Source organism: Nycticebus coucang, chromosome 1 (assembly GCF_027406575.1).
Source record: "Nycticebus coucang isolate mNycCou1 chromosome 1, mNycCou1.pri, whole genome shotgun sequence".
Classification (NCBI taxonomy): Eukaryota; Metazoa; Chordata; class Mammalia; order Primates; family Lorisidae; genus Nycticebus; species Nycticebus coucang.
Window position 1 is genome coordinate 163,687,793 of NC_069780.1, and position 26,952 is coordinate 163,714,744.

The window sequence follows — 26,952 nt, forward strand, 5'->3', positions numbered from 1 at the left end:
GATAAAAGAGACAAGTTTACAAAATAATAATGTTTTAACTAACCTGGTTTCTAGTCTACAACCTAGAGAGGTCATTTAACATTTCTGTGCTTTAACTGCATCATCAAAGAGCAGCAGCAGCATGGCCGTCTCCTTGTGTTTGGTAACGCTTCACCACACGTTTTCTATGGCTTCCCATAGCTGATGGGTTTTAAGGGAGGCTGTACACACGCAGAACTGTGCACAAACCATATATTGCTTTCATCAGATCCTGAAAGAAACCTATAAGGCCCAAAAGAGGGAATGTTTAAAAAAATAAAAGCTGATCCAGGATCTTAGCTTGAGAAAAGGAAGTATGAAAATTAGCTCTTACGGGAGGAGTTGTAGATTTAGTGGAGGAGCCAAAACCAATACATCCAGTACAATTAGAGAACCATAAAAGGCGAACATATTAAAAGACCTTAATTTTGTCCAGAAAAAGGAAGAGATCAGCGGCCCTGCAGCAGAGGTCTTCCTGGAGAAGGTGAGTCTCAACATTCCTCTGTTCTCCTGCCTCAGGGGCCTTATCCGGGCATGCTCGTGTTGGGCATGCAGAGTAGAAAATTATTTATTTCTTCCCTGTTAGTTATTCGGGTGATAAGGATGAAATTGTGTAAGAGTTTATGATTATGTATTTCTAACCTTCTTCTATGCTAACAATTTTAACCATTCTCCTTTTAAAGCCTGATAAAACACTGGCCACACTTTTAGGTAATGGTCATTAGTGTTACTTAAACTGTGTATTAGTGCTCTCTTCTTTACAGACCTGTAAATTAACTTTAGAAAGTGAAGTTGGGGCTCGGCACCATAGCACAGTGGTTATGGCCTAGGCTATATAGGCTGGTGGGTTCAACCCCAGCCCAGTCAGCTAAACAACAGTGACAAATGTAACCAAAAATAGCCGGGCGTTGTGGTGGGTACCTGTAGTCCCCAGCTACTTGGGAGGCTGAGGCAAGAGAATCATTCAAGACCAAGAGTTGGAGGTTGTTGTGAGTTGTGATGCCACAGCACTGTACCAAGGGCAACAGCTTGAGACTTCGTCTCAAAAAAAAAGAAAAAAAGAAAGTGAAGTTGGGTTTCCCTAGCCACCCAATGCCTCTAGACCTCACAGTCCCAGCCTAACCACTACCTTCAGCAAGTATTAACTGGCAGGGCAGACTTATTGCTCCATTGCCTGAACAATAACAGTTTTCTAGAATGCAAATGTCTGGGAAGAGAACTATGCCTGGGTATTTAAGAGTTATAAGCACTTTTGCACTGCCTCAGGTCCCTCTCCCTTCCTCTAGCAGGAATAATTACAGCACCGTACTGCGAAAACATAGCTTTAGCTTTTATAGATGTTATCACTACATTATCATCTTTATTGCATTTCCTGTTTCACCTTCCTGTTCAGGGACTTATCTACTAAGGATTGACTTCACAGGAAATATACTCACATTGGTGATATTTGAAATATATATATTTTTTTTTTCAAATAAAGTGATTATGTTTCAAAAACTAAATATAAAAATCTATTTTTTTTTTGTTTTTGTTTTTTCTTTTACTCACTATGGTCTCACTACGTCACCCTCGGAAGAGTGCAGTGACATAACAGCTCACAGCAACCCCAACCTTTTGGGCTCAAGCAATTCTCTCGCCTCAGCCTCCCTAGTAGCTGGGACGACAGGTGCCTGCCACACGCCCGGCTAGTTTGCTGCTGTTGTTCAGCAGGCCTGGCCCAGGTTTGAACCCACCAGCCGTAGGGCATGTGGCTGGTCCCCTAACCACTAAGCTATGAGCGCCAAGCCATCTATGAGTGTTTTGGTAAAGCTGGGAGCTTCAGTCCTCACCTTTTTTCCTCAAGCAAAATACTTTTTTTTTTTTTTTTCAGTTTTTGGCCAGGGCTGGGTTTGAACCCACCACCTCCACCATATGGGGCCAGCGCCCTACTCCTTTGAGCCACAGGCGCTTCCCAAGCAAAATACCTTTCTATAAATATGCGTGTTTGAGAGACCACTGAATTTAATTCAATTAACAACTAAAAATTGCCTTCAAACATGTAAGCATTTAGAATTAAGCACAAATTGAAATGGAATACACATAAATGAATTAAAACTCAAAGTTCTCTTAACCAAAGACTACAATGTTAACTGAATAATTGTTCATGATTTCTGTTCAATCATGTAATTTTTGTCCAATTTACTGCTATAGAGAGAAAAATATAGACTGACCAAGAATAAGCTATCATTATGTAATACATGGTAAGAATATGTTAATAAACTCAGTGGTAAGCAGTGTCAGAGCATGAGGGTTACTTCTGACTGTAAGCCTGGCCTGGTGATCTGTTCGCCTTCTTGCTGGTATGAGTCACTTGCTCCTCTTTTAAGGTGCTGGCTCTCAAATGTGCATGCACCTTAGCACTACCTGGAGAGCTTTAAAATATACTGATTCCGGGTTTTCAAACCCAGAGACATTGCTATAATACTCAGGAGGAAGCACGGGGACTGAGACTTTTTTTTTTTTTAAGGTGAAAAAAAAAATTTATTAGTGATCATAATCCAATAAGCCAATTAAATCGTTTAGTTCATTAAATAACCATTAAGCGGACTGAGATTTTTAAAAGCTTCCCAGAGGTGATGTGTTCAAACCCAGCCCCGGCCAAAAACTACAAAAAAAAAAGCTTCTTAAGTGATTCATGGCAGCCAGGTTGAGAAGCACTGCTTTAACCCTAAATTGTGTCTGCTCAATGATAATGTCTGTTTCAGCAGAAAGTAGATAAGAGGCCTTCTAGAGAAGGGAAAGAATGCCTCCTTTGCAAAGGCTTCTTTTGGCAAATGTGTTCTATGTAAAAGCACGCCTGGTTCCCATACCTCTGTCTTGCACTGATCTTCCTCCTCCGATTATTGCACATTTATTATGTACCATGTGCTCTATGATTTCAGACCCCTGATGACCCACCTTGGTTCTAACTATGCCTCAAACCCTTCTTTGTAATATGCAAATGTTTCAGGGCAATATCAGGTTCTACATCTGGAGCATGCCCCTTTCCTGGCTTTTTGCCTGCTCCAGCAAGGATGCTATCTATATTTCTAATTATTTTCCTAATCATGTCTTAATTTTGAAAATCATTTTCATTTTAAGGAGTAAATAACAGGACACATCTTTGTTGAAAAGGGGTTTTGTACACACATGGTAATAATTATAATAGTATTAGCTCAGCATTGAGTGTAGAAATGTGTCTGTCCAACACTAAAACCACTATCATACTTAAAACAAGATCAAGGAAGTTGCAACCCCGGGTTACAGAACACATTGCCCTTCCTTTGCAATGGGAAACAAAGATGATCTTCTGCCCTTGCACTTACGTTAGTATCTGGCTATCCGTTCAAAATAAAAGAGCTAACTCTGTGTATCAGAATGTGTTCAGAGAGGTACTGTTGAGGACTGGGAGATCTGACTTGCAAACACCATGACCTATATGCAGTTCTCCAGTGTTAAGAGAATGAGCCATCTGATGCTAGCAATTATCCTCAAACTAACACATAAATCTTATTTTTTTTTTAGTGAAATAAATGACATTCTATGACAAGCTTATAGCTATTTTCACCATTTAAATATTAGCAGAATGAATTTAAATAACTTTGAAGTTGTTGATTGAAATTATCATAATCCTTTAGTTCTTTTTAAGATAACAGTTTTACACAAATGCTATAAACTCAAGATAGAAAACTTGAAAAAACTCAGAAAAGTACAAAAGGAATTATTTTTGTAATCATACCTTCGTCCAAGTCAACCACTGTTAACATTTTTTCATGTCCTTTATAGATAGACGGATGGCAGAAAAGAGAGAAAGACAGATACACATACACATATGTAGTTCCAGAAATACAGATTTTGTAGAAAACAAGTTCATTGTGTACACAGAATTTAATATTTAGGCATTTTTAAAAAAATTGTATGTCGGTCTTTCAAAGTTTCACCTACAGCTGTTCTCACATTAGTAAAATGTAATAAGATAAACCTGGCCAGTTATACAAAAGCTCCCAGGGCCGAGATAACAGGCAAATACAGCCTTACGCATATCAATGTGTGAAAGCTGGACAAACCACACAGTTCAGAAAAGGAAGTGCACCCTGCAAGGCGAACTTGCACGTTCACTGCCCAAGTCACAGCATCTTCAGGGTCACTGTGTGCCAGGAGCACCAACTCTTTGGTAAAAATGGTAAGTAATTAACTTTATGACTCTTCTTAGCTTCCTGGCAAACATGCTAATCTTTTCTATGTAGAGCAGAGAGGGGTGGGGGAGTCGGGAGGGGTGGTTCTTCACAGCCAGGTCCTCCCAGTCTTTGGAATTTTGCTTGTCTCATGGTGACCATGAAGCCACTGAGTCTTTATTATGCCACTTGAGAAACTGTGGCTTCAGGAGTTCCCTTTTTGGATTGTAGCCTTCAGAATAGAGGAAGAGCCACGTCTTGGAAACAGAAAAGAAAAAAAAAATTGCATTCTTTTCCTTTGCCTCTTAAGCTAGTTGGGTGCCAGAAACAGAAATACAGTCAGGTTTCCTGCTATGAGCACTTTGGAACCCAGAAGAGGACTCTGGTGGCACCTGTTGGAAAACATTGCTGTTGCTGATTGCCCTTTCAGGAACATAGCAGATTCTATAGAAGGAGCTCTTGTGTTTGAAAAAGCAGTTTGTTATTTTAATTATGAGAAGGAACGAAGCCCAAGTGATCCAAACTTTTGGGATAAATTGTGGTCTCAAAGTTGATTGAAAGTGATTATTTAGAGCACACTTAAAATGATGAGTGGGTTCCCACCCCCAGTTTAACGAAGTGTAACTAAACTATAGCATTAATATTCTGCTTCACAGTTTTCCATTATTTCTCTGTAAAAAAATAAAATTGGCTCCCAAAATATATGTGGCATTCTTATGTTCCTGAGTCTAGAAAAGAGCCAATTTTCTATTCCACACCACCTTTGCCCCCAACTCCCCCACCCGTAGAAGACTAGAAATTCCTTACCCCTCTTCTCTCTTTATGGAGGGGATTACTCCCTGTTGTCAGTCCCAGCAGAAGACTGGGAGTGAGACAATGAGTCTAATACTTGCTGGGGATGGGGGTGGGAATGCACTGCAGACAGTGAAATAGGTGTGTCTGTGTGTCCACGCGTAGCGTGTCATCTGTAAGCTCCGTGAGCTCAATGGAGAAAACGTAGGTGTGAAAGAGTGTCATCTTGCCAGGGGAAGAGGGAGAGGGAAGACATGGGAAGGGGACTCGGGAAGGGGACTGCACAGTGGTGGAAGAAAAGATAGCACATGACTCCTGTGGGGCCACACCTGTAGAAAGCAGTCACCTATCCAGGTGGGACTTATAAATCCCTAGTGTTTCCAAACAGGGTTTTCAGGTCCAGGAGTCTTTGAAAACAGCTTAGTGCCATCCTCTTAAAAAGCAAACAGGGCACTGTGGTTTGCTAAAAGCTATTTTTTATTGTCTTAGGGGAAACAAGATAATATCAGGGAAAAAAAAGAAATTTTAACTGGATAGCATGTATTTGATATGTTAGTAATGTTTTCCTTAAAAGATTACTGTTTTCTTATTATAAAAGTATTCAAAAAGCTTCTTAGAGATAAAAATATGCAGAAAAGAACATTTTCTATAATCCTATCATGTAAGAGATAATCATTGTTAAGTTAGTACAGATCCCCCCAAAATGTCATCATTTTAAATATGTATTTTATAAATATAATTTGTATCTCTTATATTTTATAAACCATTTCTTATTTTTTATTCAAAATATCCTTAATAATATTCTTAGTAAATGTTCTTTTTAATGACTGTATGGTATTCCATAATTTGTACTAATCATTTCTATAGAGTCGAACATTTCACTTGTTCTTTTCTTTTCCTTTCTGAATTGTAATATGAAGGAGACGTATTATACACAGCATTTTTATATACATTGTCTGATTATTCTTTATTGACAGACTACTGGCAAAGTAGCTAGGTAGAAAAAAACATATTTAAAACTTCTAATACAAGTTACACATATTAAAACATATTTTAAGTTTCTTACTATATGGTGGTGTAGTAAGTGAATTTCCCAGTGCAGTTATGTATATATGTGTCTCTGTAGCGTATCCAGGTTATACTTTAAAAGGAAGTCTTTTCCCCTTAAATTCTCTCTCCTCAACATCGTCACTAAGATTGCATAGCAGGCATACACGAGAAAGGAAAACACTCTACTCCTCCTTTGTTTACCAGTCATGTGTCTTTGCAAAAGTCACTTACACTCCCAGTCCATTTCCTCAACCAATGAGGATGTTGGTGGTGATAGCAACTATTCCACTGTATTGTCATGGAGAATAATACAATTATAAAGCTCCTGTTAACAGTGCTGACATGCCAGACACTGGATGAAAGTTGGCTTCCTCTATTCTGTCCCCAAATAAACAGCTTCCTAAGAAGGAAGCTGTCACACAACTACTCAACATTGGGACTAGAATTTGAACACAATTCTCTCAGCACCCGGACTCTGATATTTTCTATGTTTTGCTGTATCTTAGAAAAAGTAGGTATGTAGGAAGACAACCTGGTGGTCACAGAAAAGCCCATGACTGGGCTTTAGGGGGTGAGAGGCCTTTCTTCAGGTTGGTGACCTTACATGGTAGATTTGGGAATCAGCTGTGTAGCTGTTTCTGCTACAGTCATGCTTCACTACCATATTAAAGGGGCCATTGGCATAGGCGACTGAAGGGGTTCCTGGCTTTGTGGTTCATCACTCCAAACTCATCTGTTATGTTACCTCCATGACTGATCCCCACCTCCTTCAGGGGGAAATGGCAGAGAAGAGAGAAACTCCAAAGCCAGAACATGTCCTGGCCCAAGTAGTTATTAAGAAATTCACCTACACCAGGTGTAGTGGCTCATGCCTGTAATCCTAGCATTGTGGGAGGCCAAGGTGGGTAGATTGCCTGAGGTTAGGAGTTTGAGACCAGCTTGAGCAAGAACAAGACCCTGTCTCTACTAAAAATAGTAAAACTAGCCAGGCATTGTGGCTGGTGCCTATAGTCCTAGCTACTCAGGAGGCTGAGGCAGGAAGATTGCTCAAGCCCAAGAGTCAGAGATTATTGTGAGCTTGACCATATAGCAGTCTACCCAGGGCAACAAAGTAAGATTCTGTCTCAAAAAAGAAAGAAAGAAGGAAAGGAAGGGAAGGGAAGGGAAGGGAAAGGAAGGGAAAAAGAAATTAATTCACCTTTTACTGCCCTCTCCTTATAGCTTATTGGTTGGGGTATTATTGACATTAGTGGGAATGAAGCACAAAGGCACTCAGTATTTTATGAAGACAAACACACCAGATATGAAGACTGATGGGCGGTAGACACACAGAGCTGGACTCATCTCACAACCTAGGGAGGAGCACTGGGGCTCAGCTTCCCCATTCTCTCCCTGCAGGCTCTTAACCCAGTCTTCTCAGCTCTCTCTCAAGCAGCTCAGAGTTGGCTTAGGTGTGCCCTGATGTTTTTCTTCATAACAAGATTCTAAATTTTAGAAGTGGGAGAATAAGAATAGGATTCTACTATGGAAATTGACTTAATAGGTGGTGTTAGGTCGGCTCACTTCACAGTTCTAAAATGGAAATAATAGAATGATACTTATAAATGTGACAAGTGTTTTTAGGTACATTTCAATTTGTAGACTTTTCTGGAAAAATGGAGAAGGAGATGTCCTAATAATGCTCAATTTTTTTGTATGTTCAGTGTTAGAGAGGAGAAAAATATTTTATGAATCAATCTCAGAAAGTTTTAATAAATGAAGTAAAAATTGTGTTTGGGAGGTTTTGTTTGTTTTGGTCCTGTCATTCAGTTTGTGAGCTTCTGGCAGAAGAAATGTGCTAAGATGTGTAGTCACTCTTTTGTTTTTTGAGATTCTACTCCAAGTCATGGGAATGCAGGTGATCAACACATGTGGGGTCCTGGGAAGCCATAATTTGTATGGCTTATATTTTATGAACCATTTCTTACTTTTTATTCAAAATATCCTTAATAATATTATAACTCGGGGACTTCCTGTATAGAGTTTCTGAGGGGACCGGGTCCTGAGACACACAGACAAATAACTTGAGGGGCTACAATGGAGGTCTAATTGAGAGCTGGTGTCCCACGGGAACCAGAGATTCTGGAAACTGAGCTAGAAGGTTCCCTGTAACTTCCTTCCAATCACCGAGAGATGATTCTGTTCCCTATGTAAGCTACAGAGTGTCAGTCATAGTCCTAAATAATATGCCAAAGTATAAATCCATTCACCTCCACATGCTGTGCCCTGTCCATAGCCCATTTATGTTCTTCCTTTCTATAAAAGGGGCCACCTGCCTTCTGCAGCAGAATCTAGCCCATCATGTCAAAAAAAAAAAAAAATCCTGTGCTATAATAGGTAAATATTATGCCAAGGAGAGGTTCAAATTCTAGGTGACATCTTTCATTCATATAATGTTGGTGCCTATAGGAGCACATGTTAGAACACACCAAAACCGTGGCACCCCTGTCCTTGAAGTGGTTAGGTGTGGGGCTTCAGTTCTCCATTTGGCAACTTCTATCACTACTTCCCCAATGCTTGGTCATGTACTCCACCTTCTCTTTCTTTCCTCTCTTCTCTTTTAACTTCTAAAATATTATACAACAAATATTATAACAAATACTCACACCACACACACTTAATGCATATTACCATCTTGACATCTATTTAAAAAAATTACCAAAGAAACAGTTGAAGTTCTCTTTCTGTTATTTTCTAGTCCCATGCCACTCCTGGGATAAACATTCTTTTGCCTAGAGGGTATGGGAATCTCAAGTTTATCAAATCTTAGCGAATTGTTATTTATTTATTTATTTATTTATTTCATTAAATCATAGCTGTGCACATTAATGTGATCATGGGGTACCATACACTGGTTTTATAGACTGTTTGACATATTTTCATCACACTGGTTAACATAGCCTTCCTGGCATTCTCTTAGTTATTGTGTTAAGACATTTATATTCTACATTTATTAAGTTTCACATGTACCCTTGTAAGATGCACAACAGGTGTAATCCCACCTATCACCCTCCCTCCCTCCATCGTCCCTCCTCCCTCCCCTCCTTCTCCCCCTTATAACCTATATTCTTAGATTATAACTGGGTTATAGCTTTCACACGAAAGCCCTAAATTAGTTTCATAGTAGGGCTGAGTACATTGGATACTTTTTCTTCCATTCTTGAGATACTTTACTAAGAAGAATATGTTCCAGCTCCGTCCATGTAAACATGAAAGAGGTAAAGTCTCCATCTTTCTTTAAGGCTGCATAATATTCTATGGTGTACATATACCACAATTTATTAATGCATTCATGGATTGATGGGCACTTGGGCTTTTTCCATGACTTAGCAATTATGAAATGGGCTGCAATAAACATTCTGGTACCCATCAGCCTTCTGTAAGAGTTGCCATTTCTCTCCATCATCCCTAAAATTTGGTATTGTCAGATCTTTTGATAGGATTTTGACAACTTGTTGTATGTAAAACTGTAATTTCTGTTGTTTTAATTTTTATTTTCTTGACTATAACTGAGATGGAAGAAGTTTTCCTAAGTTTATTGACCATTCCAGTAGCCTCTTCTTTTCAACTCTTTCCTCCGTTCTTTTTCCATTTTTTTATGGATTATCTTTTCATGTTGATTTATAGGAAAGCTTATGTATTCCAGTCATTAATCCTGGACTACATTGCAATTTTGTTCTCCTGGTCTATGGCTTTTTTTTTTTTTTTTGAAACAGAGTCTTACTTGTTGCCCCTGGTAGAGTGCCGGGGCATCACAGATCACAATAACCTCAAACTATTTAGGCTCAAGTGATTCTCTTGCCTCAGCCTTCTGAGTAGCTGGGACTACAGGAGCCCTGCACAGCATCTGGCTATTTTTAGAGAAGGGGTCTTGCTCTTGCTCAGGCTGGTCTAGAACTCAAGCAATCCACCCTCCTCAGCCTCCCCTAGTGCTAGGCTTACAGGCGTGAGCCACCATATGCTTTTTTTTGTTTTAGCTTTACTTTTGGTGCCTCTTTTTATGCAGAAGTTTTAAATCTTAATACTGTAAAGTTTTAAAATAAAATCTTTTATTATTTCTGCTTTTGCTGTTATTTTAAAGAAGTTATTTCCTACCCTCAAATATTAAAACTATTTTCCTAAATTTTCCTCAAAATGTTTTAAAGAGTTGGTTTTCATGTTTAGGTCTTCAGTCACCAGGATTTTATTTATAGTTTTGATGTAAAGCAGGCATCTCATATTTTCCCATATGGACACCTACTTGTTGCAAGGCTATTTATTTTACCCTGTTCTTTCCCCCACCACTTTCTATGCCTCCTCTGTCACATGTCCATTTCCGTCCATGTGGGACTCTGCTTCTAGGCATCTGACTCTGTTGAGTACAACAGAGTACTCATATTTAAAATTAAAAATTTTATATTTATCATTATTTCTTATATTTTACTTTTCTGCTCTGGATTCACATATCTTCTTGCAAAAGTACATACAACTCTTGCTTGCTGTCTAACAATTTCTATAATTATTCAATATTTCTATTATTATCTCCCAAACACAACGAAGATCTTAATATGGTGTAACTACCCATTGAATACAATCTTCCAATCCTATTTCTGATGATTAAAACTTATGCTTAAAGGAGATGAAGGTCACTTTCTCTCACATTTTATTGGCCAAAGTCACATGATCATGCCTTAGCCAAACAGGGTGGAGCTACAACAATTGGCAGGGTCCTGGCAGGGAACAGCACCAATTAGGAAGAATAGTCATATTTATTATATACTACACTGTATACAGCATTTGTCTTTGTATGACTGAAAACTTCATTTTGACTTAACTCTTGAATGACAGTTTAGTTGAGTAAACATATTTAAAATTGATAGCTACTTTTCCTCAGCACTTTACAGATACAATTCTTTAGCTTCTGACTTCTGATGCTCATGTAAGCGTGCTTTCAAATCTAATCATCATTCCCATAAGTGAAGTTCCGTTATTCCCTTTAAGATATTTCATTATGTTCTGCAGCCTTACTGCATGCTTCATAGAGACATATACGGATTTGCATTTACCCTGTTTTGTACTCCTAGTGTCAGTGTAAGGCAGGAGACTACAAACATGCAGCCAGACAGTAAATATTTTAGGCTTGGCAGGCCCTGTGGTCTCTGTCACGGTGATTCAGCTCTACCAGAGTCACATCACATCGAAGCTCCCATAGGCAATGCAGAAGCAAATGGTTGTGGCTGTACTCCAATAAAACTTTATTTATAAAAGCAGGTGGTAGGCTGGATTTGCCAGACAGGTTATATTTGCTGACCTCTGATCTAAAGCCTAATGAGTTTCTTCAATCCTATAAAACTCTCAGCCATTATCTCTTCAAAAGCTATTATTCTACCATTTCCTCCTTCCAAGGTTTTTTTTAATCTATAGTTCCTATTACATAAAAGTTAGTCTCAATCTAGTCTCCATGATTTTAATTGCTCTTCTAAATTTTTTATTTCTCTGTCAGTGGTGAATTCTAAATCCTTTATCAGTTTTATCCTCCAATTCACTAATTCTTTTTTCATTTGTGTCAAGGATGATCAATTGTCCCTGTTTTCCCAGCACTTTTCCAGCTTCAGCACTAATGCTCCATGTTTTGGAATCTTTTCTAGACAGATCAGGACAGTTGCTCACCTTATCTCTGTCCAATGCAGATAGTTCTTGTTTCAATGATAAAAGTTTTTTTTTTTTTCCCAATGATAAAAGTTTTATTTTCAATTTTCAAATTGTTTCTCTTCACCACACATTCTTGCCTAATATATGCTTATTTTTATTGCAAATATTCTTATATTCTTCTTGGGATATTATTCTATTTTTTTAGTTCTTGGTGAATCCAAAATTCTTAAAGTTATTTTCAGATTGTTTTGTTGTTTAATTTAATTTGAAGTAAACCCATATTTCAACTGTTGATTTTGAGGCATTCTGTATCTTTTTTTTTTTTTTTTTTTTTGGTTTTTGGCCAGGGCTGGGTTTGAACCCTCCACCTCCGGCATATAGGACCGGCACCCTACTCCTTGAGCCACAGGCACCGCCTGGCATTCTGTATCTTTTTAATCATTGTCTTCCTGAGCCTTGGAATTTTGTGTTGTGGAGAAACTGAGAAGTCTTGTTGATTGGCTGGTTAATTTTATCTCTACTACTACTACTTCTTCCTGAGGCCATCAGCCCAGAACCAGCTCTATATTGCCAGGTGGGCGATCCAGGCCCACAGACATACTGAACATGTAGCCGGGCGGCGCCTGTGGCTCAGTGAGTCGGGCACCCGCCCCATATGCTGAGGGTGGCGGGTTCAAACCCAGCCCCAGCCAAACTGCAACAAAAAAAAAAAAAAAAGAAAGAAAGAAAATGTAGCGTATTCATTAGTAAGTCCACTGGCATCTTGGTCTAGGTCCTGGCTCTGGGGAGGTGTCCAGTTTAGGGTTTCACAACCTCAGCACCTGTGCATGTTGTGGGACGTTTGGCAGCATCTCTGGCATCCACCTACTAGATATCAAGGAGCACCTCCGCCCTCCCCATTGTGACGATCTAAAGCATTTTCAGATATTATCAAATGGTCCCTCGTGGAGGTGGGGGGAGCAAAATCTCCCCAGTTGAGAACCACTTTTCGTGGCGCTTGGAGTGGGGGAGGCATGTCACTCTCTGCCTGGATCTGAGACTCCAGCTCAGATCTTCAGGTTATGTCACCGGAGCTGAACTAATAGTCATTCCAAACTCTGAACCAACATCTGCCTCCTCCGTCGTCTTCCAGTCTCACTCACTCTCTCTGTTTCTGTGCTCTTCCTGAAATAGAAAAGCTTGACTTCTTTTAGAGTGTAGCCATCATTAAAGTCTTCTCATTTCATATCCAATCTCTCACTGACGTGTTAGGTCAGCGAGGGCCACAAAGCTTTGGTTTACTGCCCGGAAGTTGATCCCTCTTCTCCATCTCTTTCCCTCACCTCCCTTTCCTCCATGCTCTTCCTTTCTTTCTTCTCCCTTCAGCTTTGATCAGTGGTAAATGAACAAAGTAGAGGAAATGTGTCAGGGTTGATGAGATAATCACAGAATTAATCAGTTCCCTCTAGCTTTCTATCACCACCCTTCACCCCTACTCCAACCTGTTCAGACAGTTGTTCTCAAAATGTGCTCACTAACCCGCAGCATTAACCTCACCTGGGAACTTCATAGAAATTCTTGGGCTCTACTCAATACCTGCTGAATAAAATGTTCTGGGGCGGGACCCAGTCATCTGTGTATTAAAAAGCCCTCCAGGTGAGTCTCATGCATCTCACATCTCATACAGTATGAGATCCTCTGTACTGAGTCATAGCTAAACAGGCTTTGGATCAGTGGTTCTCAGCCTGGCTAGACATTTGAACCATCTGTTAAATTTTAAAATACACAACTCACCCCAGAGGTTTTGAATCAGCTGGCCTAGTAGTGCAGGACCTTTTTTTTTAACTCCCCAAATGATTCAAATATCCAGTCAATGTTTGCTTTGGTTATTCATTGACTGCTTAGCCCATTTTAGTCATCACTTATGCCAGTATTTCTGGAATTCTAAGTGGAAATTGGTAAACTTTTAGTGAATGAAACTTAAAATGATCTGGTCTATAGCTAACCTTCCTGGATTTCAATATCAGTTTCATTCATTGTCAGCTGTGTGACTTGGAATCATTTTTCCTCTCCATGCCTCAGTTTCTATGTATGTAAAAGGAATAAATCACTATACCTACCTAGTAAGGTTATTACAAGGATTTCGTGGGTTTATATATGAATATCTTTAATCTCTATTACACGGCAAAAGCTAGACAAAATTTTTCTAAAATATTTTGCAAGTAAAATATGGAGAAATTCTGCAAAACAAAGCTAAGTCAAAAGAAGTATCTTGGGAACAAAAATTTTAAGAGGTGTTTAAAACATTTTTTTCATATTGGATCTTTTGCTTTATAAGACCTACTATTTTTCCAAAATGCTATATGCTTTTAAAAACATTGGTAATTGTTTTCATAAAAATTTTCAGAAGTTACTATGTGCCTTTTTTAAATTTTTTAATTTTTTTTATTTAATACATAGTTGTTTACATTAATCATGGGATACAATGTGCTAGTTTTATATACAATTTGAAATATTTTCATCAAACTGGTTAACATAGCCTTCCTGGCATTTTCTTAGTTATGTGTTCAGACATTTATATTCTGCATTTAGTAACTTTCATCTGTACCCTTGTAAGATGCACTGTAGGTGTGGTCCCACCAATTACTTAAAACTAACTAATGGAATTGCAAAACCAGAGTTCAAAATCACTATTCTATACTTAGAATTAGCTACAAAAACTAACAATAAATTCAACACTTACATGTAAGTTGCAGCAGAGATTAGAAGACGTGGAGTCAGAATAAACATCTGCTGAATGTATCTGTGACAGACATTTAGATGAAAGAATTTGGATGAAATATAGCAAAAACGCTTTCATAGACATTTAGGAGGCTAAATTTACATGAATACATTTTGATTTGTCAATATATGGCTATAATCCAAAAGAACCACTTGTAATTTTATTCATTACAACTCTGAAAGATAAGCAGTTGAGTTTATTTTATCACAAGAAGACATTCATCCGAAAGACACTAATTTTTACCACATTTACCCACAGCAGCATGAGATAGCATGTCAGGGTGGGGTGGAGCTTTTTCAACAGATCATAATGACCCAACACAATAGGGCTGAAACATAACACTGTTCAAGTTACTCATCTAAGTCAGCAGGGTGGGGAGGGGAAGTTCCTAAACAATTTGCTAATTATAAAACAAACAATGAAAAAAAACACCTGTTAAATTTTAAAATACACAGCTCACCCCTAGGGTGGAATTATAACTTGTAAATTCTAAGCAAAGTCCTCCTATAGCTACCAAGCATGCCTAGTACAGGTGGTTTCCATTCTCAGATGTAAAAGTCAGCCAACCTGAGTGAGTATTTTTGAATTTGATAAGCAAAGCAGGGAGAGAGGAAGGGAGTTGACAGAAAGTGGACAGAATAACCATGTCTTGATGGCTACATAGACATGAAAACCCATATATAATATCTCATACACTTTGACCCTTTTATATCCCTATTTTCTTCACTTTTCTACCCTTCCACAGGGTAAATCTTTCTATTTAGTTTGTAAGCCACTTCCTCATACATACAAAAAATGTGGGCAGCCAGCACATTCCTGGGAAATGATGCTAGACCTACCTTTTGATCAGTGAGAAAATTGGTTTCTCTTTTCCTTGAGCTAATTATAGACAGACGGTCCATCCAGACATGGGGAAATAATGTTTTCTTGGACTTAGAACTTGGAAAAACTGAAAACACACCATATCTTTGCATTTGTAATTTCTTATCAGTGTTACTATTTTAAAATTTTTATGATCTGTATTTAACTGAATGGCTACAAATACTGCATTCATAAACACTTGTAAATAAAGATTACAGTGCACACTGTTAGCTATACCTCTCCATCTAATTTAAAATATTTTAGTCCTTATGAGTGTTAAAATTCTGATAAGCACTGAATTTATTGAATGCTGATATTGCAGTATTGCAAAGCATACAAATCATCTTGTCTTTAGCAGAAACAAGATAATATTATAATTCCCAATCCTCATTAAAAAAATCTGTTTGCCTCCTTCAATGTTCTCTTGGTCTTCTCTGACCAGATGGACTGTTCAGCAGACAGAATTTAAAAATACTGTGGAGATGTGCAACTATCCGTGAATTCCACCTCAGGCAGAAACATGCTGAACTGTTGTCAATAGCAGATAACAGACTGGTGTCCTCGAATTTATAAACTCTCGCCAACCAGCCTCGTGCAGTAGAGGCGTCAGTAAGGTGGGGGAAATTAGAACTAAATCACAAGTGTAGCAGCCATCGATTTAGTCCTACTAAATGTTCTAATTGTGCTAGTCAATCTGAGAGGATTATTTAATTTTGCATGGTCATATAAAAAATACGATAAAAATATAAAAGACAAACAAAAATGTATTAATAAAAATAAAAGGATTTGTTCTGAAAAATTTGGATTTAGTCTGAAAGCCTCGCTTAAGGACATAGAAGGCCACATGTGGTGTTAAGATTGGAGGTTTTCTACCCCGGACTAAATTTCCGACCTCTGTTATTGTGAAGATTCTGTGTCGTACACTTTGTATATGTGCACAGAAAAGCACGATGCTTCCTGAATTATTAATTTAATTATAAATTATCCTTATGAGGAGATTTGGGTATATATTTGTAAGTACAAAACACAGTAAATCAGGTTGTCTGCAACCCAGGGACTACCTGTTTAGCAAACTGCCCACATTGTATAATCTAGGTTAAGGTATGTTGATGTTCTCTTTTATTTTAACTTCAACTTGTGTATATGCTTGAAATATTTTATAATAAAATGTGATGAAAAGTTTGTGTGAAATGGACTGAGCAACTGGAACTCGGAAGTATAATACAATAAGCTATTTTCTATATTCTTTACCAGGGCATTTATACAGCCTCCCTTATCCACTAAATGAAATATCAGCAATGAATCTTTTCCTTTTAAATATAAATAGGTTTCTCCTCTTAGAAAAATGAGATGCATGTAATGATAAACTTTTCCAAAAACAGAAATATGTAGAGAAAGTAAGAATCCCACTATCTGAAGAAAGCCACTGTTAACTGTTCAGTAAACATTTTTCTAGACATAACACTATACAGAACGTAAGATTTTACCATATCTGCCTCCGATCGCCATATTTGTGCCGTTTCTCCACCTTCTCCTCTGCTAGACCAGGTCTGACACTTCCTTTAATGCTCAGTTCCAAGTTACTTCTTTCATGAGACTGTCCACTTTTCACTCTTGGCTACTCTGGCATGGCCTGCCTTCAGCACTTCCCTTGTCAATGCCTTGAAATTCCCATCAAGCACCTTTAATAATCAGATGCATTTTCTTCCCAGTTATTTTGCATCCCACATCCCACTGTGCCATCTTCATACCTCAGGTCACCATATGTGTTTGCTGTTAGGCTCATAATTTTACCAAAGCCTGATCTGCCTCAGGCAAAACCACGCCTTACCTTAGTAAGTAACCACACAGTTTAAAACAAAGTCCTCCCTCCAGGTAGAAAGGAGGATATGCCTGTCAATCATCTCTGTTAATTTAGGGAAACACTAAGATCATATTTGTAACACACCAAATTCTTATTTCAGAAAATACAAGCCACCCTTAACTCATGCCATTTTCACTTGGATTTTATCATTGCCACTTCTCAAGGGCTCACAGGGAATGATAGAAAGGTCCAGTCTCTGAAGAGCTATGGAGATTCTGGGGCCCCAGAAGGGGATTGGCAGTGTTTATGTACATTTTTATTTCATTGACATAAAAGTAGGACTTGGGTCTCTAAAACATGAAAAGATGTACTCTTACTCATATTTGAGAGGACTCTTTACGACGTCTACTTCAAGGAGTTTCTAACAGTTTGCTTTTTGTCACTGTAAATTTTGCACAGAGTTTTTTGATTTTATAGACATATCTTATTTATTCCCATTACAAACTCTTTTCAGCAAATCTCAAAGACCAGATAATCTGAGCAGTAAAAAGTACACTTTTCTATATGGATAGAAAAAAAGATTGTTTCTTTCTACCTCCTATAAGTCTAGTCCTGAGCTACATTAACGTTTAAATCACTTTTCAAACTTTGCATTTTAGAAAATAAGGAATATAATAACAATAGCTAACATTCTACTTTGTCCTCTGTGCCAGATACTGTTGTAACTATTTTGTAAAATATCAATTCATTCCATTCTTACAGCAAATCTGAAAAATATACTACGTTTACTCCAGTTTGTGGATCTGGAACCAAGGGGGAGAGAGGTTAAGTAGTTAGCAAACAAACAAATCCAAACTCACACTGTTGGCTTTAGCACCTAAACTGTTCCATTTTTCTAGTTCTCTTGGGTAAAAAAAATGGCACTAATCTAGACTAGCAGTAGAATGCAAAGGACACTTGATGTCTCATCAACTAAGTAAGAGTCTGCCTATATCTCTCTATGTGCATGTGCCAGGTTAGTGCCAGATTCTTAGTTAACTGTGCTATTGATACTATAACCCCTTCTCCTAAGACATGTTTTGACATATTTTTAAAACATTGGGATGAACTTATACTGATTGATTTTTGCTTCCTGTTCTCTTATACACAACAGATTAGGTGTGTGTGTGTATGTGTGTTATCCAAAATATATTAAAAGAAATTTGAAAAGAAAAATATCCTCAACCATAACTATTTCCCTTATATCTCAAGACCATTCTATCTTTATCTCTAAGTATATACATTTTACGAGATTATCACAGCATGTTTTCACTCAGGTATAATCCTAAACATTCTTCAATGTTGCTATACACGCTTGATAATCCTTTTAGTGACTGCAAAACATTCTGCACTAATCTTTCCCTTTATGTGGTTTATAGAGTGTTTTTATAACATTATAAGGTGTTCAGAAATGTGTGTTCCTCAGATTTTCATGCTCTATATTAAGCAGGATCAGCCACTAGCTCTTACTCCCTAAGAAACAGCCTTGCAAATCACAAGCCTCTTTTTATCATTTTTTCCATGTTTTAAAAAAAAATTTGAAAATAACACATCACCCAAGGTTTGTGTGAAATACATTCACCCACAAGGCATGTAAAATATTTTCCTAATATAAACCTCTTCAGAGGTTGCTATAAATTATTTGAAATGCTTACATTGAAGTGATGACTAATCTTTTGACCATTAAATTGCAAAATGGAACAAATCACATGATGCTTTCTCAGAGCTATTAATACTTTATTAAGGTAGATTCAGAATACGACATTCTTATGTATCAGGAGTTGTTATTGTGGAAAACTTAAGGGTCCCTTGTGTTAAGAAGTCCATCATTTTTCTTTTTACTCATCCTGAAATCAGAACACCATATCATTTTTAAAGGTTTTCTAGACACTCCCAATACTCACGACATGAAGCTCACTCAAGAAGTTTCCAGAGCTCACCCCAAGGTGATAAGAAAAGGTCTCACCTGCCCTCCAACCCCAAATAGTGTGATTACTGGACCACATAATTTATAAGGCGAGATTCAAAGGATCCTAATTATCTCCCTGCTTCCCAATAATCCTATCACTTAATAACAAGAGAAAAAAAATCAAGAACATGACACTTCCAGGGGTCCTCAAACTTTTTAAACAGGGGGCCAGTTCACTGTCCCTCAGACTGTTGGAGGGCCAGACTATAGTTTAAAAAAAAACTATGAACAAATTCCTATGCACCCTGCACATATCTTATTTTGAAGTAAAAAGACAAAATGGGAACAAATAGAATCACACCACCTCATGTGGCCCATGGGCCGCAGGTTGAGGACCCCTGATTCCAGACAGTTTGGTGGTGATTTTTTGTCTTATTTTCTTACACAAAATTTTTTCTGGGTTCCGTCCAAAAATGCTTCCTAGTTGCCACACCTAATAGAATCTTTTTAATCTTCTCAAGGGCATTTGACAGTTATTCCTTGGTTTCTGCAATACCATTCTTCCCCGGCCCTCCTCCTCTGCGTGTGGCAATTCTTTCTCAGGCCCCCTGAGTTACACCTTCCAATTTGGTGATACACAGGCACTCTCCCTCTCCTGCCCTGCTGGGTACTCTGTCTCTCTCGAGGCTTCCGCTACTAACCCTCGCAGATGGATGACTCAGGTGTCTGGCACCTCTAATACCGCTCGACACAAAATGAAGTCATCATCTTCCTCCAGATCTGCTTCTAGTATGTTCTATAACTTGTTGCAGCTACCATCTTCTATGTCATTTTACATTTCTGCACTCTGACACCCAACTTAAAAGCACATGGTACACATCGCCTTCTCTCAACCATATTCAACAGCTATGTCCAGTCAGGCTCTTGTCCTTGCTGACTGGACTATTATAGTCTTGCATCTCACACTCCTGAAATCCATTCTCACTCTGCTAGTAGAATGATCTTTCTAGGCATGCATTCAGTTATGTAACTTTCTGGCGTAAACCCTTCAGCTGGCTCCTCTTGGCCTGCTGCAGGAGTCAACAAACTGTGGCTTGAGGGCAAACCCCGCTTGTGGTCAGTTGTCAGAAACAGAGTGTTGGTGGAGCATAGCCACACTCGTTCATTAGTGTTATCGCCCCTCTGCCTGCAGGCTACCACAGCACAGTTGTGTCCTTCTAGCAAAGACTATGTGGTCCAAGAGTCAGAAATATTTCCTATCTGCCCCTTTACGGAAAAAGTTTGCTGACATCTGGCCTAGTGGAGAAAGTCAGAACTTCATGATATGCCACAGCCTCTGTCTCCAGGCTTAGCTCTTGCTGAACATACTCCTGGAAGAGTACACTCCCTCAGCACTTGGCCGCTGTCAGCTTCCCAGCGCTGGCCAAGAGAAACGTCTGTGATGACTGAGAAGTTGTGTGTGTCTGTACAGCCCACTGCCACATGTCGCCACTGAGCACCTAAATCATGGCTCATGCAATTGAAGAATTGAATTTCTTATTTTATTTAATTTTAATTAATGTAAATGTAAACTTTAATTTGTTACTTGTAGCTAGTGGCTACCACATTGCAGAGTGCTGTACTAGATTGTCTTTGTTCATTCTAGAATACCCTATCTGGGAAATATTCATATTTCAACAGTTAACTCAAAGTCTCTTTTTCTTTTTTTTTTTTTTTGTAGAGACAGAGTTTCACTTTATTGCCCTTGGTAGAGTGCCGTGGCGTCACACAGCTCACAGCAACCTCCAACTCCTGGGCTTAAGCGATTCTCTTGCCTCAGCCTCCCGAGTAGCTGGGACTACAAGGCGCCGGCCACAATGCCCGGCTATTTTTTTTTTTTTTTATTGCAGTTCGGCAGGGGCTGGGTTTGAACCCACCACCCTCGGCATATGGGGCCAGCGCCCTGCTCACTGAGCCACAGGCGCCGCCCCCAGAGTCTCTTTTTCTAAGAAGGCTTTTTAACTCCCAAGCACTGATGCCCTCAAAGAACTTCTCAGAAGTATGTCTGAGAAGTGATGCTGCCCTGGAAAACGTAAGGGGAACATGGCTGAGAGGGGAAGTATTACAAAATTCTTGGCCTGAAAAAATTTTCTTCTAACGTATTTTTTTTTTTCTTTTGAGACAGAGTCTCACTATGTCACCCTTGGTGGAGTGCTGTGGTGTCACAGTTTACAGCAACCTCAAACTCTTGGGCTTAAGTGATTCTCCTGCCTCAGCCTCCTAAGTAGCTGGGACTACAAGCACCTGCCACAGCGCCCAGCTATTTTTTTGGTTGTGGTTGTCATTGTTTCACAGGCCTGGGCTGGGTTCAAACCCACCAGGCCCAGTATATGTGGCTGGCACCCTAGCCGCTGAGCTATAGGCACCAAGCCTCTTTTAACTTATTAATGTAAGTTTACAAAAGATTTATACTTTTGATAACAAATTCTCTGAACAAATGGTTATAAAAAGATGCCCTCCAGCAAAAAAGAGGAGCCTGAACTATAGTGGGAAGAATTAAGAGGAGTGCAAAACCCAAGTCCCTTTTCCACTGCTCTTGCTGTTTAAATAAGTGGCTCTCTCACTGGGCAGGGTCTGTGTCCCATGTGACATTGTGGATGATGCCCCATCGGGCTGTTCAGGGCACAATCAACACAGCCTTACTTGTTCCTGTGCTCGCTGTGGGCCACCCTTAGAAGCGAGGAGAAGGAACTGGGGGAGAGCCCCCTCACTCCCAGCCTGTACCTCACTCCACCCCCTTTCCCCACCTGCCTACCACCCTTGGTTTTGAGGAAAGGAAGAGCAGGTGGAAGGGATGAAGATGGGCAGCAAGGGAAGGTCAGGCGACAAGCTGACTTGAGCACATGCAGCTTCAGAGCTGGGCGTGGACCTGAAGCTTCTGGCCCCCTCTACCTGGCCCACCTCCCACACTCAGAAGCCTTGGAGACCCTGGTGTGGCGATGCCTCCTTTAGAATGAGCCACTCATACCCCAGTCTCCATGAGTAAGCTGGGCGCCCGAGAAGGCACACTGGCAGGGGCAGAAATACTCAGCGTGTCCCCCACACAGCTAGATACTTAGCTGTGGTACTTGGTGAGACCTCATCTATTGCGTATAATGCAATGGTACATTTTAAAACTATTATGAGTAGAGTACAAATATCTTACTACAACCAATAAGTAAGTGAGACGATGGGTATGTTAACAAGTTTGATGTAAGCTTTCTACATTGTATATCAAATCAGCACATTGTACCCCAGAAATGCATGAATGTACACAGTTCTGATTTTATAAAATAAATAAATAAATAAAGCTTAACTGTGGAAGGCAAGAGGTGAACACAAATGCGAAGCCCCACCCGTTACCCTCTTGGCTTTTCTATGAGGTTAATAATCTTTCCAACTACGCTACTTGACTTCTGTTTGTTCAGCTATTCTGACGAGCCCCGCGTTTGTGCTGATTCGGGGGCTCTCGGGGATACCACCTCCAGACAACTTTGGCGGCTCAGTGATCCTTTTTGCTCTCTCTGCACCTACAGTAACAATTCCATGTTTCGCTACAGATATCTTACTTTCCTTGACAGCTTTTCTCTCACGTGAGAGCTGTTCTTTAGTCATAGGTGGCAAACAAATTGATCTCATTATAATGAAATCTTTTCATCTTTGCAAGTTACCACTGGGGGATCGTTTTTTCTTTTCTTGTCTTTTTTTGCCCCAACAGTGAATTTTTTAGGAGACGACCAAAGGAATAAAGTAAAAATTCACCTAACAAAGTGTGAAACCTTTTCTTTTTTCTTCTCAGGCTTCCTTAAAACTTATCCTCATGGCGATTTTATACCCACACACTCTCATGTGTGTGCTGTGTGTGCTGTGTATAATGTACATACATGCAGATATGTGCTCCTTTATATGCAGGACTTCACAATAAATATATATTTTTATTATAAAATACATACAATAAAATTTATCATCCTAACCATTTTTATGTGTATGTTTCAATGACGTACATTCGCACGGTTGTGTTCACTGTTTATTTTGATCTCCTTAGTTTAGGGTCAACAAATCATTCTGATGCTTGATTGCAATAGCCAATGCATTAGCTATTTCTCCCGCATTTGTTTGATTTGTAGATATTAAATTGCTTCCATATCTTTGTCGAAGATTAGATGGAAATGATTCATAGAACAGACCTAAAAAGAAAGGGGATAGAGACAGATTCATGTCAGTCCATTAATACGCATTCTCTGGGTGGTACTTTAGCCAAATGCAATTGACTGTGTTTCATTATCCATGTGGATAATCTCTTCCTCTAAGAATCCTCTCATCTTTGTTCCAATTTTGTTTTTCCCCCACTTTTTATTTGCACAAATATTTTATATTCATAGCAACTAAAATATTCCAAACAAAATTCTCCAAGGCAGTTCCTTTTCCTACCTGTACCGTCATCAGTCCCAGCTTGTCTTGAAGAATGAGAGGACTATAGTTATTTTAACTCTTTTCTTCCCTTCTTTCCTGATATCCAGTCTGGCACGAAGCACCTTAGTTCAGTAACTTAACAGAACTTTTCATGTCACATCCTGCACAGTAATATTTGGTTGATTAGTTAGCCAAAAGGGGCTATTTGCATCTGGAAGTATTTGCGTAGGGGTTAGACTATTTCCCACAGCTCCCAGGCCTTAGTGGATCTCAACTCATCCATGACACCAGCCAGCAAGCTCAGATTTCTTCTTCAAAAGGTCTCTTGTATTTGCCCTTCTATTTCAGATTCTGCACTTACTGTCTTCACCAAGGCCATTATCTTATATTTGGATTATTATAACAGCATCCTAACTTCCTTCCTTGCGTTTATCTTTTTAAGATTAGCTTTTGAGGTGCTACTGGTTTATCTCTCTAACCACTATTTTTGGGAGGAGCCTACAATTGTTTCTGATTACCCATGACAGTCGAAACCAAATTCTTTTGTCAGGATTTCAAGAAAAAGAGATTTCGTGGGCTCATCTTACTTGTTAAACTTGTTTCCTACTATTTCCTCCAACAACTTTCATTCAGGTTAAGTTCCCTTATTCACTGCCTACCACCACCATCATCACATGTCTTCTATTTGCTATGCTTCCAGAAGATCCCAGAGTCGTTGTTCATATTCATAGCTACTGGAGTAATTTTGCTAGGCCCTGTGGCCATCTTGACAGCAACCTTGCATTAGCTAATTTATCCCCATTTTGTAGATAATAAAGTTGAACTCAAGTCAAGTAACTTGACAAGAGGACAAACTAAGTAGCAGTAGCAGAAAGCTAAGACTTCACGTCTTTGCCCAACTTCAACCCCCACATTCTTTCTACTGACCTTGACCAGTGTGAGCTTAGCTTCCTCGGGATTCACAGCATTTCTTTTCAATCTTTTCATTAGGGAATTAATAATTGACTAGGATGTGATAATCCTTTGGTTGTTCTGCATTATTCCCTGATCTTTCCATTATTATATATCTGTCTGCATTTTTGTCTTCATCTGTTTTACTATGGCAGGAACTTTTAGCTATAAAACCTGTGTCCCCTGAAATTCGTAGGTATTGGTATTTCTTTGTGAATATAACATCTCTCTTGCTAAATTTTTGTCAGGGCATTAATTAGAGTTCCCCTGGCCCACTTGTGCCATAGAACACTATCCCCAAGAAATTGAACTTAAATTAATGGTCTTTATTTTCTGCATTTGCTGTCACTCTTTTACCAGGCTTATTTAACAGCTTCATTTTTCAATTCATAAGTTATTATAAAGTCAAAAAACCTCAATGCCTTCTGTAGTCTATTAACAACCAGCAGGTTTTCCAAAACATATTGGTCTTTTAAAATAACAGATCTAGTCCCTTACATTTTCTAGTGACTATTATTAAATCTATCCTTCAGAGCAAAGAAAGTAGTGTGTTTATCTTCTCACTAACCCAGCCTTGAAATGTAATGACAATGTACGTTTAATATAAAGTATCTTTTTAAAATCCTGTAGCACACCTAGAATTGATCTAGTATCTGAGGACTTTGAAAAACAAAAGACTATCATATGATCCAGGGACTCCAAAACTGTGCTGTACAGTACTGTTGCCACTAGCCACGTGTGGCTGTTAAAATTTTAATAAATTAAAATTAAACAAAATAAAAAGTTTATTTTCTCAGTGGTCCTTGACACATTTTAGGTGCTCAATAGCTGGATGTGGTTAGCAGCTACCATATTGGACCATGCAGGTACAGAGCATTTCTATCGTTGCAAAGGATCCTGTTGGATAGTGCTTCTGTAGAAGCTTACAAACAGTTTTGTTTTTTTTTTCGATAAATATATAAGATGTTTGATAGCGTCTATGGCAGCTGATGATGTATGATGTATTAGTTACAAGCTCCCATACATGTTTAATAGTTATCATTCATTAGAGTTTCATTCATCCTTTATTCACTCAGTGCAACGCCTGGGGCCGAATACGTGCTCAAAAATGCTTGACAGGTATTTGTACAATTAAAGTGGCATCCCCAATATGGCTGCTTAGTTATCTGGCATTATAATATGGGTTGGAGTAAAGATTTAAGGAGAAAAAGAGAAACAAAGAATTCTATCAACAAGTAGTTTCCATTTCATGAATTCCGCTAATTCATGAAAATGCTCAATGTAAATCTGTGGCAAATTATTGACACCCCTTCTACCCCTGCTTGGACAGCTGTGGACGACATCTGCATCAGATCAGCCAAGAGCTATTTATTTTTGAAACGTGCACTGACCCCTTTCTAAGCCCAAAGGGTAAAAATGTCACCTTTGTTCATTTCTCAAGAAAAATATTTTTAAGATCCTCCGCTGACTGCGAAAGAGAAAGCTGTTCCTTGCAGTGTTGCCCGTAACTCCCTCTTCATCTCAGGCTGTCTGAGGGTTGTCATTCCTTGCCTCCACTCCCAGACACAGTGTGAACAGGAAAGCAATTCCATCGCCCCACAAGCATGCTGGACTCTTTCAGGGAATTCAATTGATTATTGAGTTTATATTTATGAACTCTATGGTTTTGTAATTGCCTCATCATATTTCCAGGGCTATGAGAACCATGGCACAATGAGATTATTTGATTCAGTTTTATACTCAAAAGGGCATGACACTTTAGGAGACAATCAATAAACACTTGTATGTGTGTGTGCATATACACCTACATATACCCATGAATTAACTGAGATTCACGAATGTGTCTCCCTGCTTGGAGTGAAGCCTTAGAAGTATCAGTAATTTTTTTTTATTTTTTTGAGACAGAGTGTCATGCTGTCACCCTGGGTAGAGTGCCGCGGCATCACAGATCCCAGCAACCTCAAACACTTGGGCTTAAGCGATATTCTTGCCTCAGCCTCCCAAGTACCTAGGACTACAGGTGTCCGCCACAATGCTTGGCTATTTTTGTCATTGTTGTTATTGTTGTTGTTGCAGTTGTCATTGCTGTTTTAGCTAGCTGGGGCTGGGTTCAAATCCGCCAACCTAGGTGTATGTGGCTGGCGCCCTACCCACTGAGCTACAGGTGCCACCCAAGTGTTAGTTTTTTTCTGGTTTTTTTTTGCAGTTTTGACCAGGGCTGGGCTTGAACCCACCACTACCAGTATATGGGGCCGGCACCCTACTCCTTTGAGCCACAGGCGCTGCCCAGTATCAGTAATATTTTAAAGGAAACATGCTGTTAGAAGACCTAGAAATGCACCTAGATAGCATATGTTTGGAATTCATGATTGATTTATTTGATGAATCAACCTCATATCTCTTGAACATACATCTGTCCCATGTAAGCTAGAGCAACAATGTGTAGTCCATAAACGCCCAAGTCCCTTTCCAG

At 39.1% G+C, this 26,952-nt stretch overlaps 1 protein-coding gene across 3 annotated transcripts in view; it reads left to right on the forward strand.

Annotated features, from left to right (window-relative positions):
* Positions 1-239: 239 nt before the first annotated feature.
* Positions 240-26,952, forward strand: part of FYB1 (FYN binding protein 1) — a 168,853-nt gene continuing 142,140 nt past the window's right edge. For 2 of the 3 annotated variants that reach the window (XM_053591791.1, XM_053591801.1), the window contains exon 1: positions 3,932-4,219. In XM_053591791.1, the coding sequence (XP_053447766.1) occupies positions 4,217-4,219 (3 nt within the window). In that variant the 5' untranslated portion in view covers positions 3,932-4,216. Of the gene's footprint in view, positions 503-3,931; positions 4,220-26,952 lie in introns of those variants that run through there. The other variant, XM_053591798.1, reaches the window with a different exon arrangement.